Source organism: Nymphaea colorata, chromosome 10, assembly GCF_008831285.2.
Source record: "Nymphaea colorata isolate Beijing-Zhang1983 chromosome 10, ASM883128v2, whole genome shotgun sequence".
NCBI lineage: Eukaryota > Viridiplantae > Streptophyta > Magnoliopsida > Nymphaeales > Nymphaeaceae > Nymphaea > Nymphaea colorata.
Genome location: NC_045147.1, coordinates 15403750 through 15418876, shown reverse-complemented (window position 1 = coordinate 15418876; position 15127 = coordinate 15403750). Strand labels below are relative to the sequence as shown.

The 15127-nt window shown below is 42.9% G+C and overlaps 2 protein-coding genes across 2 annotated transcripts; one reads left to right on the top strand and one right to left on the bottom strand.

The window, feature by feature from the left end:
* Window positions 1-1218: 1218 nt before the first annotated feature.
* LOC116262979 (pentatricopeptide repeat-containing protein At3g14330) lies at window positions 1219-4350 on the top strand. Its single transcript, XM_031642534.2, has 2 exons — window positions 1219-3844; window positions 3953-4350. The coding sequence occupies exon 1, from the start codon at window positions 1219-1221 to the stop codon at window positions 3214-3216; it is 1998 nt and encodes a 665-aa protein (XP_031498394.1). The 3' UTR covers window positions 3217-3844; window positions 3953-4350.
* Window positions 4351-5403: 1053 nt separating this feature from the next.
* LOC116262181 (probable GTP diphosphokinase RSH3, chloroplastic) lies at window positions 5404-11785 on the bottom strand. Its single transcript, XM_031641319.2, has 6 exons — window positions 10355-11785; window positions 10040-10225; window positions 6947-7407; window positions 6670-6828; window positions 6243-6594; window positions 5404-6146 (listed from the first exon to the last, which is right to left on the bottom strand). Exons 1-6 carry the CDS (start codon window positions 11174-11176, stop codon window positions 5889-5891), a joined length of 2238 nt encoding a protein of 745 aa, XP_031497179.1. The 5' UTR covers window positions 11177-11785; the 3' UTR covers window positions 5404-5888.
* Window positions 11786-15127: the final 3342 nt, after the last annotated feature.

Below are 15127 nucleotides of genomic sequence, written 5' to 3'. Positions count from 1 at the left end.
AATAGAGTTGGTGGTTTCGATTCTTTGCCTTGCACTGATATTTCTTGAACGAGTGGGGATATGGAATGAACATTGAATGGCACAAGCGGAGTGTGGAAAGCCCCGTGTCCTAATCTCTGTCTTGAATATTCTTCTTCTCCGTTCTAAATGAGAGGTGGCGTAGTATTTTTTGGGGCGAATGATAAGAAGTCCTTTCCTAAAAAGAAAAATCGGTGGCGCTCAGAAGGTCGTCCCCGGTTGTGAATCCCTCGTTTAATTGGTGGTTGTTCATTTTTCCTAGCAAGGAAATGAGAGAGGCCACGAGCCTTTTCAATCTGAAGCTTCAAACAATGATTTGAGAACTCAATGTTATTTGGTTGCAAAAATCACGGTTACAGTAAGTTTCCTTTATGCAACTTTTACAAATGGTTTAAATCCTCATGTAAGGTGGTGCAGTTCATATACTCATCACCTTAAAAAAAGAAAACAGTTCTTCCGGTGATCCATGTTCAGTATCAAAATCTATATCAAGGTATGTTTCTGTTACTGCATGCAAAATGTTGAAAGCGTGAAGAACTGCAGTTCAAAAGCAGCATTGTGCCCAAAACTCTTCGATGGGAACAGAGTGGCACTTGCATAACTGCTTCTGCACCCAATGGAGGCTGTGCTGGATGCTGTATGAAATGGAAGACATAAGTTGCGAACCTCAAATGTTGGTGCCATCCAGACGACGACGAGTGAGTGCCTTAACTCAAGCGGTGTGAATCCGTGCCCTTTTATTTTCAATGTAAAGTTAAGAGGCTGTGCGAGAACGTGGTGGGCCATTTCCTTCAGGAACATGTGGCTGGCACACGGCCGCAGCCCACAGCCAGCCCTCGTCCATCAATGTTCACCACCAGTTATCTGTCACCTCTTTCTCTCCGGGACGATAATGGGATGAAATGGATCCACGGGAAAACACCCAAAGGGGCGCCATCGGGTTCAGAACTCGACAGCCACAGCTCAGATTCAAACCACAAGTCCCATTCAAAGAAAGCAGAAACAGAGAGAGAAGGAGAGAGAGAGAGTGGGTTGGGGGGCAATCACAAGCCCTCCAACTCCACCACACAGAGTGGCAGACGTGTCTGGACCGTTATCTCAAGCAAGCCCCCACAGAAGCGAGCTATACGAGAGTGGACAGGAACTCACAAGAGTTTTAACAAGGAGAAATCACTTTTTCCTTCTTTCTGATCCCTCTCCATGTCAATTCTTCCACTCCCCAGGTCGCCCAATCCAGCACCTGCGCTCCCATTCAATCCCCCACTCAAGAAGCCTGAAGTCATCACCTGCACTCGGTTCAAGCAGCTCCCACTCAGCACTGTCCTGAAACATAGCCCTCTATTCATCAAGGAAGAAGAAGAAGACGAGGAGGAGGAGGAGGAAGAAGGAGGAGGAGGAAGAGGAAGAGGAGAGAGAGACGGAGAACTCACCATCAATGGGAGCATCAGCGACTCTGATGTGCGAAAGTACTCCCAACTTATCCATTCTTATATAAACAACAGAGCACTCGAGGAAGGCCGAAAGCTCCACCTCCAGCTAGCCTCGAAATGCAGCCCCCTGCTGAGGCACCCGACCATTCAGGCCAAGCTCATCACTCTCTTTTCACTCTGCCGCCAGATGGCCGACGCCCGCCGCGTCTTCGACAACGGAAACAGCGACGACCCATGTGTCTGGGCTGCCATGGTCACCGCCTACTCCGTCAACAGCCTTCCTCACCAGTCCCTCCGCGTCTTCGCCCAGATGCAGCACCAACGGTTCCTCCTTCCCGACAGCTTCGCCTTCTCCTCCGCCCTTAAGTCCTGCGCTCAATTGTCGGACCTCCGATGCGGCCGAGCGGTCCACACGCAGATCCTGAAGCGGCCGGAGGCCGCCGATGCGGTCGTTGACAACGCCCTGATTGCCATGTACATGAAGCTCCGGTGCTACCGAGATGCTCACTTGCTTTTCGGCGGCATGCCTCGACGGAACATCGTTTCATGGAACTCGATGATCGCGGGGTTTGTGGAAGGGGGTCTATTCATGGAGGCGATTGAGCTGTTTGGGAGGATGCAGAGGGAGGGAATCGGGTTCAATTGGACGACGCTCACCATTGTTTTGCCGGCGTGCGCTCGCTCGACGTCGCTTCATTGCGGGAGGGAGATTCACGCCCAGATGATCAAAGCCAAAAGCAAGTCGTACCCGGACGTCTCGGTGCAGAACGCACTAGTCGACATGTACGCCAAATGCGGCGACATGGAGCGCGCCCGGCTGCTGTTCGACGGAATGGTCAGGCGCGACCTCTCCTCTTGGAACATCATGGTGGCTGGGTACTCGATCAATGGCCGCACCGACGAGGCGCTGAGGATGGTGGACAAGATGGTGGATTCGCAGGTCCTCCCGGACGCCATCACCTTCATCGCCCTCCTTTCAGGCTGCGGCCAGACCGGCTACGTGAACGAAGGGCTGAAGCAGTTCGAGCGGATGGAGCAGGAATTCGGGATGAGGCCCTCTGTGGAGCACTACTCGTGCGTGGTGGACCTGCTGGGCCGAGCCGGGAGGATACACGACGCCGTGGAATTGATCCGGCGAATGCCCATGAAGCCATCGAAGAGCGTCTGGGGCGCTTTGCTCAACGCATGCAGGGTGCACGGAAACGTCGAGCTGGCCGAGATAGTGGCCAGCCGGCTCTTCGAGCTCGAGCCCGACAACCCGGGGAATTATCTGTTGCTGGCGAACACGTACGGGACAGCCGGCCGGCGCGGCGACGTGGAGAGGGTCAGAAGGAGGATGGAAGAGAAAGGGCTGAAGAAGGAGATTGGTTGCAGCCAGATTCTGGTAGGCGGTAGGATTCACACTTTTTCGGCGTCGAGCGGCCGTGAACTGTGCAGCTCCAAGGAATTCCAAAACTTGTGCAGCCAACTGAAAGAGGCGGCGAAGGATTTGGGCGAGGGTGTGGTGCTGCCATCGTTGGCAAATGAACAAGGGGAGGCAGAGAACTGGGTCTGCGACCACAGTGAAAGATTGGCACTGGCGTATGGCTTAATTCACACCGGTCCAGGGATGCCCATCAGGATCACGAAGAACATTAGAGTGTGCATGGAGTGCCACAATGCGGTGAAGGTCATTTCGAGGATCGTGAAGAGGGTGATAGTTTTGAGAGATGGAAACAGGTTCCACCATTTTGCAGATGGGGCGTGTTCTTGTAGAGACTATTGGTGATTTGTAAATTTCGTATTGTAAGCCATAGGTGATAATCGACAGTGTAATTTTTTCTGTTTTCCCTTCTTGTCCAGCTGTGCCGCTGCATTCGGATGTTGTATATCTGCTGACCCATTGGTAAAGATGGTTTATTCAGAGGAGAAGATCCAAGTGAGCATAGGGAAGGGTGTCGGATACAAAGAAAGTCATGAAAATCTCTTTCTGTAATATTTGCTGTCAGAGGATGATCTGCCTCGACATGATTGCGAAATTGGTAGGCTTCCTGCTGATCGAACGGTTAGACGTGCTTCCCTGATCTTTCACTCTGCAGTACAAGAAGCTTATGCTTTCAACTTGCAACACTTTGGAGTTTGGACAACGTAACGAGTCGATCTTCTGTTGGATCTTTTTTTTCTAAAGTGCTGGCGAGATTCTAGTGTGCAACCTTGGAAGAACAGTCCAGCAAGAGCTTGATGAGCAGCTACCAATGGATTCTGATGTTCGAAAGAGAACATGGATGGATTAAAGATAAAAGATTCATTCTTCAAGAAGTGAAAAGCCCAACCTTCTTGAAAAGGGATACTGTAAAAAGGTTTTAGCTGCCGGAACTTTGAGTGACAATCGAATTTCTCGTTGCAAATGCGACTAGGTATGTGTCCTTACTTTCAAGCTCTCATCATCCCAACGCCCAGCAGCATAAGCTGTAAGCTATAAATAACATGTACGATTTGCATGTCTTCAAATCTATGATTACCAGAAAGCCGACTGAATGGACGAGCCCAGCTCTGGTGGATTCTGTTCTTTAGCCTCTATCACGGTTCCAAAATGTACCATGGAAAGCTCTCTGAGTGAACATAGAATGCGCAAAATTGCAGTCCCCACTGTTCGGATTGAATGGTGAGGAACTCCGAACATGGGGTTGATGCTGTCGGGGTCGGAGTCTCTTGAAGATGAAGTTCCATTTTAAGGAAGGACTCGTGGAGCTGTTGGTGAGGTGTGATAGTTATCTCGAAGAAGGAAAATTCCTTGCTCATGGCCCCAGTTAGAGTGGGAAACAGATAAAGATGACACCATGAAGATGCTGATAGACATAAGTTTCGATTGATTTCTTGGTGATTGTTGGATCCTTTGCAATTGTAAGAAACAACGATGACATGAGCCTCCTTTACCAAGTCTTACGCACCAAGTTGGCCTTAGTTTTTCAAGGAGAAGTTAGCAATGGAACAAGTCATGTTAGCTATTATTAGCCAATGCAACTTCAGCTATAAAGTATTACGGTTCTGTAAAATCTGAACATTTTAAAAAAGGAAAATATGTGATAAGCTGAGTGAGTTTATTATGAGCTTCTCTCCTTTTATGGTGAAGGTGAGCCCAGATCACCGGACCTTACGAGGATAACATCATGGGAAAGCTTAGGCAACTGAATGGCAGAATTGAAACTTGATCTGAGGTTCTGAACTTGTCAACCTTCAATTCTTACTCTTACCACACCGTTTAGAGTGGCGGGTTTGCCTTATCTTCGCCGACACTCTTAGATCAATTTAATAATTCACTATATTTATTTGTGTATGCAAGAGAACCTCACTTATTGAAAGAGATTTGAGACAAGACATGCAGCTCAATTTTACTGTTTTAAAGGTAATGTTTGGGCGACTCGGTCTTTTCTTGTGCCAGTGCGCAGATCGGCGCCATTTGTTTCCTGTTAAAATGAGGCTTCATGCAAAGGATTACAGGCTGAAAGCCCTAAAAGTGCACGTAATCCGATAACGGGGAAAGAAGTAGAGCATTGTACAGTGACCTGCTAGAGATTCCACAACTTGGAAAAAGAAAAGGTTGGGAATAGTTGAATTGGTGGCATGGCGACTGGGGAAAAGTTATTGAGAAGGATTCTCGAAATGATTTCCTTGACAAATGATGCTCGGGCGGAAGCTTCAAAATTAAGGGGAAAACAAAATCGTAAGAGTAGGAGAGAGAAAATAGGCCGACTTTCTTAAATGATTATCGATGACAAATGCGACAAATTGCCATTAGGACCCCAAAAGCTGTTGATATCAGCTTGCATTCCCAATGTGATACAAGGACAGTGCAACTTACATATATTAATCGTTTTGTAAATTCAAAAAATCAGAAACAGAATTCCACAACCGCTGAAATGCTGTAACAGTAAGCAAACTGATAAAAAGGCAATAACGTTGTTGACAACATCAATTGGCTAAACAATTAACATAGCGCTTTTCTAATTGCATTTCAATATGTTCAATATTCAACAAATAAAATAATTTCTCCAAGGAAACCTTTTAAGTCTTTGAATTTTTAAAGACAGAAAAGCAATGTTCCTCAAACCTTAATAATTGTTGAATAAACTACTTGAATTACACACTTTGGCCATCGGATGAAGTGATCAGACGGCTATGGTATTGTACGGGACGTGCCATCCAATCCATTAAGAAAGCACAATCCCAAACAAATACCAAAAAGTACCTGCAACTTCCCGGAATGAATTGCTTATATATAACTTTTTGAAGTTAGAGACCAGCACAGTAACCGTATATGTCACCCAACCACCCCACGCTCAACCTCAATATTTCCGTCCGACCGACCTCTGCATTCACGTAAATACGTATGGACCCATATATACAGAATAAAACAAATCTATACTGCAGCAACGGGATTGAGATCGCATAAACTTCTACTCATCCCCTCCTGGCAAAGGTCAGATCGCTATCAAACATCCGACGTATTTCTTCTCTATATTCTGTCAAAGATTTATCTGGTATCGATGGTGTCAGCTCCACCACATCCCCCATCTTTAACTTGCGATGGGGATCAACCACCGGTAATCCGTTCAGCCTTGGCCTTAGCTCCTCCTTAGCAGGGACCGAGTCATCTTGTCCATCTTTCTCCAGCAGATCCATCAGCACAGAGTTAGCAGGGAACTCCTGCACAGACATCTGAAAGACCAGTCCAATGAATCATCTGTTTTCCAAAAGTTAAAATCATTTCAAGGATCAAAGGCAGAACATGTGCTCAACCGAAGACTTACGGACCTTGTCATTTTCCAGCACAATCACAAAAACAGGACCATCTTGTTGACCTTGGGGTAAGTAAGAATATGGGCAGTCGTCGAAGTGAGAAGGGAAGGGGCAAGTAGGCCTAATGGAGTCCCCACCAAGGGAAGCACCCAGATCTTTGCTAGTTGCTTCGCATTGCCAGGTTACCACCCATCTTGCCCATTCTACCATTTGAAGTACAAATGACGGATGCTTGCAGTCCCCTTCCTTGTATCTCCAATGAGCTGCAATCCCAAATTCTGCATGCAAATGCATCTCCCTGGTTCGAATCTGAACTTCCAATGGCACCATGTCTTCCCCCATTACCACCGTGTGAAGTGACTGGTACCTGCCAGTGAAAGCATGCTCAGGTAGGCGTCCTGACCAAGAGAATAGCCAAAACTTCTTAAATAAAGCTACAAACCCGTTAAATTTTGGATGGGAAATATAGTCTTTGAGCTTTCCTGGAACCTGCGGCCACAATTCATGAACAATGTTGAGCGCAGCAAAGCAGTCACCCTCATTTTCCACTATCAACCGCAAACCATGAATATCATGGATTTGCTCCATCATCAGTTTCTTCCTGAAAAGTGCATAACCATTATCAGGATTCACCCACACAAACACACACACACACACACAAGAGAAAGAGAGAGAGAGAGAGAGAGAGAGAGAGAGAGAGAGAGAGAGAGAGAACATACTTCATCATCTTTGAGAAGATGCTATACAAGCTTTTGTGTCTGCCAGATAGAACGTGATATGAGATGGCCTCATTTCTCAAAGCAGAACCAAGTTTCTCTACAGCGGAAGTTATTGTTGCTTCCCTAAATGATTTAACAAGTTTTGATTCCAGCTCCTCATGTTGTACTGGATTAAGATGCTTAAAGCACAGATTTTCCAACTGCTCCTTCCACGTGGAGATCCCCAGCCGATTTGCCAGGGGAGTGAAGATTTGCAAAGTCTCCTTGGCAAACCTCTGTTGCTTAGAGAAAGGGAGTGCACCCAGCGTCATCATGTTATGCAGCCTGTCGGCTAATTTTATCAAGACGGCCCTGGCATCCACCATAGCCAGGAACATTGTGTGCAGGCGATCTGCCTCCGCAGTTTTGCTTGAAATGTTATTTTCACGAGCAAGCTTGCTCAGGTGGCTCAACCTTGATACCTATATAGATGTCATTGTAAATAAACAAAATCCCTTGAATGACGTCACCAGACAGAAATCAACATCTAATTAAACAGTTTAAAAAAGGTCAGCACATAAATGGTCCTTCTCTAATATTTTGCGTAACCTGAAAAGTTAGATATGCTTGTATAATGTATTCTTTTGTTACTAAAATATGATTCTCATTCTAGGGCACCAAGTCACTTATATTCAGCTTAACATGAAGACTTAGATTTGGACTGATTTCAACTTTCAACACACAAAATTTGCTAAGCTCTCACACCCTGGATCCAAATCCATTTGCAACCCTTTCATTTCCTCAATGAATGGTTTGAACATACTCAAGTTTCAGAATAATAACATTTAATTTTTTTCTTTACTTTCTTGTCTAAAAGCACCAGGTGCATAAAAGATCATGCAATTGCCTAATTTGGTGCATCCTTATTATAAATTGTTAAAAGCACATAAAATAACAAAAAACAATCCAACCGTTCCTTGATGGCACAGGTGAGCAAGAATAACCAAACTCTCCCTCCCTTTCTCTCTCTCTCCGTCTCCCCCCCAACCCCCAAATGAAAGAACAAAGTAATTTCTGAAGGCTCCTTAAAGACAAAAAACCTTGTGTGTCGTAAGGAATTAAGAATAAGAAATAACTGTAATCCACAAGACAAGTTCAAGAGCATAATAGCTTTTTTCTGTGTTGTCATAAGCACCAAATAGTTTGCATTTTTCCTGCACCCATGAATCTGCAGTCTGCACCATCAAGTAAAACATGAATCCGCCGTAATCAAACAAGGGACAGCTTGTCCATTGTGCAATTCCATGAACCTTAACATATTCCCTACTGGCATTCTTGGACGGAAGCAAATGGAAGCCAACTATGCTAAGCTTGCTTGGCAATCCAATGAGTCATCTTAAATAGCCATTAACAAGAAAAATTAAAAAAGAAAGGTAGAAGGTGACACAAGTGAAAGGATGAAGAAAGATTATCTCAATGTGAGACAAACACTTACAATACTTTGAAAAGATCAACTTGAACTAGATTTAAACTTTGAAGTAGCCTGTTCAGTAACAGGCATGAACATCAGACAGGCAGCAGCAGTCATTCCCATGGACATCCCCCCTCGCATTAGCGAAGCTGGATGTACTTCCAGCAGTTGAAGGGGAACCTACAGCGCTTTACTAACGCATGTACAAGAATTCAAGACTGGCTTTCCACTGGTTAGACTAAGGAAAGGACAATCTGAGATGGCCTCAATTACTTGAATCCATCGAACCAGTCAACAAGATTTGATGTAACCCCCAGACGAAAAGGAACCAGGGATCAGCTAACTTTGGACTTAAAGACATTTTTTTCTTTCTCATGTCAATACGGCAGAGCTAGGGGAACGTCATTGGTAATAACATTTGTTTTCTGCATTGTCCTTAACTCCCTCACTAGATCTCCGTTGGTTGAATTTCGCAAAAAGCTGATGCACGTGAGTCAACATAGCCAGACACACGTGCTGACCAGGAATCAACTCAGACATGATAAAACCCCATGTCAAATGCAACAATACACTCTCCACAAAGCCACGTCTAATTTTGACCATGTTTCATACTTACAGCAAAAGCACATTTTTTGCATATTCTCTGTCAAGTAATTAGGCCATCAAATATAGATAAAGATGTGATTACTGAACTAACCAAGGAACAAGAAGTAACTAAAAAGAAATGAGATAAAGTGAAGCCACTATACCTTTTTCTTCTCATGAAAAGGACAACATTTTGATAAAAATAGACGGGTATAAAGTTATTAGGCAGAAGTGGTGCTAAAAAATACATAGGAAAGGGGTGAGTAAAGAAAATGTAAGAACTAGGAAACTGGACCATTCATGAGGAACTATTGTGAGTCATCTGTTCAAACTGGTCGCATTCACATCAGAAGTAATATTTAGAAGGATTTATGCAATTTGATTTCTACAAGTTCCTTCTCATATAAAATTAGCAAGACTTTCAATCAATTCGATTGGATCGCTCACAATGGTTCTTAAGAGTTCCCATAGTTCCTAGTTCACCACGGTCCCCCTACATCTGCCTCCTCTAATCTTCTTATCCAGCCACACCTCCACTTCCTCACCTTCTCCTCTACTTGAGCTGTCTTTTACAATTTATAATTTTATACTACGTTATGTCATTTGTATCCAGCCACACCTCCACTTCCTCACCTTCTCTCTACTTGAGCTGTCTTTTACAATTTATAATTTTATACTACGTTATGTCATTTGTATCCAGCCACACCTCCACTTCCTCACCTTCTCTCTACTTGAGCTGTCTTTTACAATTTATAATTTTATACGACGTTATGTCATTCTCGACACTATTCCAATAAGGCTCACTAAGAACCGATCCAATTTGCAATGATGGCCTCAATCTTTTCAACAGCTCCGAACTAATTTTTCATTATTGGTCATGCCTAATTAATCAGACAGGAAAAGAAAACTAGCTTGGAATGACTGGGTAAATAAAATATTAGAATCAGAAAGGAAAGTGAAGATAGAAGAGCTCTAGAACCATAACTGTCACGGATTCACGAAGATAAATGGAAAGCACAGAGAGGCGAAAAAGGAAAAAAGTTGCTATTCACACGCACCCCTCGGACCAAATCTGCAACGCCAGCACCAAAAGTGCGACACAGATATTCATAGTCCATGAAAGAGTCATCCATAGTATCGTGTAGCAATCCCGCAGCCACGACCGTGGTGTTAGCGCCAATGTCTGCCAGCAACAGAGATGTCTCCACACAATGCTGCAAATAGGGATCACCATTTGCTCTCACCTGCGCAAAGATATAGACCAATTATCGAAGACGTCTGAAACCTATTTTTTCACAAGGAAACAAAAATTAAACTGAAACCACTGGAAATTTATAGCCCCAAGGTGAAAAAGCTCAAAGACATAGGATCACCTGCCCTCTGTGAGCTCTCTCCGCTTCGTAAAATGCTTTCAATACAAATTCCTGGTGGAAAATCCCATGTCTCTTCTGAGCGTCCCGCAAGATCTCTCGAGCATACGGCTCAAGATGACGATCACCACAGTGACCAAGATAGCCCTCGTCGTTGTAACTACTTAACGAGAAGTCGTTAACGAAATTGTCCTCCATATTGAAAGTAAGCTCCTCATCGACTGCAGCGGTCGGAGATAGTGGCGGTGCCACCGCCATGACTGGAGTGCTTTCATGCGTTACGCTACCAATAGGCATCGGAAAACTTGGGGAATCGTAATCCACGCAGAAGCCCAATGCATTCCGCACGAAGCTATTGAAAAGTCCGTCCCTGTGTACCCTAAACATAGTTTGTGAATGCGAATCCCCGTTCCTGTCCCTCGCAATCCTTACCGGGGGGCTCCTAGAACCCACGCTGCTGCACGAAACAGGACCATGAAACACCGAAACGGGGCTTTGATCCCTGCCCTTGAAGGAAGAACTCAAAGACGAATAGCAGAAGGAGCTGCTCAACTCTTCGCCCCTTTCCACTGCAGCTCCCGCCCCGCATCCGTGCCACAGAGAATTGAGGTCCTCGCTCCCAAAGCTTGGCGCTTGCTTCACCGTCGGCGATGAGAACAGGCAAGAAAGGCCCCCAACCATCGGCTTCTGAGCAGCAGCAGACGACGACGACGACCTCGGATTCAGATCGTAATCTGCAGGAGAGTGCGAGCTGATGTGGCAAGGATGCGGAGTGGAACACACGCTGCTGGGCGGGCTAGAGTAAAGGGCGATTGGAACTCCCATGGTCGAGAGACACAACACCTAAATCTATACCACTCTCCCCTCCCCAACGGAACCCTAAATTCCGAAACCACAAGACCTCACCAATTCTTCAGTACACCAAAGCCCCGATCCCACCACTACCAGACCCTCTCCCACCCCCCAAACAAAACCAAACCTTCTTGGCAGGACCTGGAGAGTTAAAGAAACAAATCCCCAAAACCTATAATTGAATTTGAAACACTAAAATGAACAAGGGCACCCCAAATTCTTATATACAATATCAGTCTCCTGAAGAAGTAAAACCCAACTATACAAATTTCCAATAAATATCGAAGAGCTCGCAGAGAAGAAGCACAAGAAGGAAAAGCAAATGGGAACCCTAGAAGACCAGCGGCGACGAAAAGGAACAGCGAATCTGTGAGTAGGACGCTTCGATCTTTTATGTACAAGTGAGAAGAACGTGAGGGAGAAAGAACGGAGATCGGAGAACAGGAGTCTTAAAGATCGGGAAAGAGGAGGGAGGCGATCCAACGACAGACGGACGATGAGGAGGAAGCGGGAGAGGAGGGAGCGAAGGGGATACCGGCCGAGCTGAGGTGGAACGCGGGGAGTTAGCCAACAGAAAACAACAGGCAATCCCAACGAGTTATCGAGAGGTAAGAGGGGTAGTTGAGTAAATACGTGAGCAAATCGGGGGCAGGCAAAAAGCGTGGATAATATATTCTCGCCTCTCCTTTTCTTCCTGGATTCCTCAGCTTCGTATGGCAATAACGCAAAAAGTCCACTAGTTTCTCAGAAATTCCGCAGACAGCCCCCTTTCCCTCTTTACCACTTTCCGCAAAAACATATTCGAACGAACTTTATGCGGACAAGCCATCATTCCGATAATTATGTCGACCGAATCTATTTAAGGCAACCGATTTTATGAGACGTTTCGTTTACGTTTTCCGTTTGCTATTGTAATTGGGAGGCTTTTAGTCTTCAAATTTTGGTATAGATTTTTATTTTATCGGTTATTTGTTTACCAGACATTCAGTTTTGCACATTTTGAATGTTTTTGACATTTGGTAACCGTTTTAATTTTTTATTAAAAATATCATTTAATTAAAAAAAAACATTGTGACGGTCACTGGCCGACTCTTTCGAACCGTGCCGCGAGGCAAACTCTCGCCAATATCGCCTGTAGATACAAGAGAACAATGACAATAGTAGATACAAGAAAACAATGACAATAGCATACCAAATTATGAAAACATATTTTAAAAAAGAAGAGGAGAAAGCAGGAGTAAGTAGTATAGCATTAAAACTACTATTTTAGCTCATTTGACCTACATGTTCCAGCGCTTGAACATTTGAAACAGTAGAATCCCATAACAAATTACCTTTTTTTGTATCTATCCTGTTCAAGTCTACTTAAATTATGAAATATGCTTATTTGGGAAACAATTCTTTGTTTGGTAAAGTGATGCATATCTTTCTAAATGTTCCAAATTCATGTGGCGATGTGAAATTTGCACATTGTTTACGAGTTCCATGTGGTATTGATGTATAAACAAATCAAATAAGTGACTAGACTAGCAACAAATAAAGTTGCAATGGGAAATTTTATCTATATCTGGGACCCCCAAAGGGACGTACCCCAGGGTTTTCTCTTGAAGTTTATGCGACCCTTGTTCATTCTAAATTAATTTTTATTCGATTCCATGATATTTTCGGATCATACATACCCCACATGAATAGTTTTTCCTTCAAAAGGGAAAAATGTTGTGGGGGCTTTTCATTATCATACCTACCTAAAAGACCATAACAAACAACTTGCTCTAAAGCATTTCTCAAATATAAAATTAATTTTAATAATAAGCTCATACTAATATTTTTTGGGGGTGTTGAATAAGAGAAATATTTCATACAAAGTGAAAGCTTTCATTCAACCTTTCATCCTTTTATGGTACAAAGTTTGTTTCTGGTGCTTCGGGATGTCGCCTCCACTATGCAAAGAATTAGTGCTTTGTAGATAAGAACCAGAAACTGACCACCTACCAATCCTGCTTCATTAAACGCCAAACAATTTTTTTTTCCTCATTTCAAATACAAACAATTATATTATAGTGAAGGAAATTTTGGGCTTTCTACATGATAAGGATGAGTTTACGTGAGATGAAAGTTATCCGAAAATCAATCAAATGTGCTCTTATTAAACTATTTTCTTTGGAAGCAATCAAACTGCCAGCGAGTGACTGTTCCTTTCAAAAGTAAAAATAAGATAAGCAAGTGGGCCTTGTTCTTACATTGGCATTTGTTTTCTAATATTAGTACATGCATAATCTGTCATCATAGACACAAGATCTTCTTTAAAGTAACCAACTTTTATTTTGCAAGAAATTTACGATCCACCGGCAGATCCTTCGTGAGAAGAAACGGGAGGGCAAGTTGGGTTTTTGAAAAGTTTATCGAATGGGTTCTTACCACTTTGGTCATAATTTCGAAAGAGATCATCGTGGGTCCTGTTTGGATTTATGGATCGGATTCTCATTTTTTCTAACAACTAGAGGAAATGTAGGTCAAGTTATCATCAATGAGTGTGAACCACCCCTATGTGCCAAAAAAAAAAAAAAAAAGTTATCACAGCGTCGCTAATCTTTTAACGAGACTTATGAAATAATAGTAATAGTAGGCCTTTATTGACAATTATCTGCATAGTATAGTTCGCAAAAAAAAAAAAAAATGTCAAAACCGTCCATGACACCATAGTTGTCGGTAAAACTGTCTATGATACCATGTTTGAACGGTAGGTCCAAAATAAAGGTTTCCCCAAAATCTTCTGGATTTGGATATATATATATATATATATATATCCAAATCCAGAAGATTTTGGGGAAACCTTTATTTTTGGACATATATATATATAAAAGAAGTTGGTGAAACCAAACCACTTAAGTAAAAGACAAAAATCAGATCAATTAAAATTAATTATTCAAATATATTTTTTACAATCTAATCATATAGATATGATCTTAAAAGTGATTTGATGAGAAACATATATAAGTTAATCACTTTTAATAGTTTAAATATGAACGGCTCTTATACCATGAAAATTTGATAGTATAAAATCAATTATTTTTACAAAAATGACTTAAATTAATGCATGATTTATATTAAGTTAGTGTACAGAAACACGTTAGAAGGTTCACATTTTTTAACATGAATTTACTATTCAGATGATGCGATCATTGGGTTATGTGGGTTTGCATGTTATAATGGATGGTGAAAGTGGCCAATATTGGCTTAGAATTACGCTGAATGATCTGCATTTTGTAACGTGGTGGAGAATAGTTCATGAGTATGAATGGTTCATACTCACCTAACACACACGGAGCTGCAGATATTTTTTGAATACGTTTGAAAGGTAGATATGTTGCTCGCATGTGTTGATTATATTATACCAACTTGCCGCCTTTTATTTTTCCAAAGAAAACTTGTGTCCTTATCCAAAAAGAGAAGCTTAGTGTGATCCTCGTCCCATCTTACTGCCAAGTTGGCACGAAAGGCTGAAGCTCCGCCCTCATTGTTCTGGCTGAACTTGACCCAATCTTGTTTATAAATGAGTCAGACTTAACTTTAAATTTACGCTCAAAATGTTAAACCAGTCGAGTTTGAGTTGTAAGGACTCATCTCGTTTAAACTCGATTCGGTTCGCCTACATAGATGCAGAACATATACTTTCTTTCTTTATGGTTGTCTATAGTTAAATGAGTTAACGAGTAAAAAGAAACAAACACAAACAAGTAAATGAGTTAAGTGAATCTAACTCGAACCTATTCTATAGAACTCAAATTTGACATGAGCTCGAGTTTTTTGAGTCGTCGTTTGCAGCCTTATGGACCACAGGGCATCTTCAACTCAAACTTTACTTTGTTATGTAAGATTTTGGTAACAAACTTTTTTATTTGCATACAAATTTCCCAGGATGTG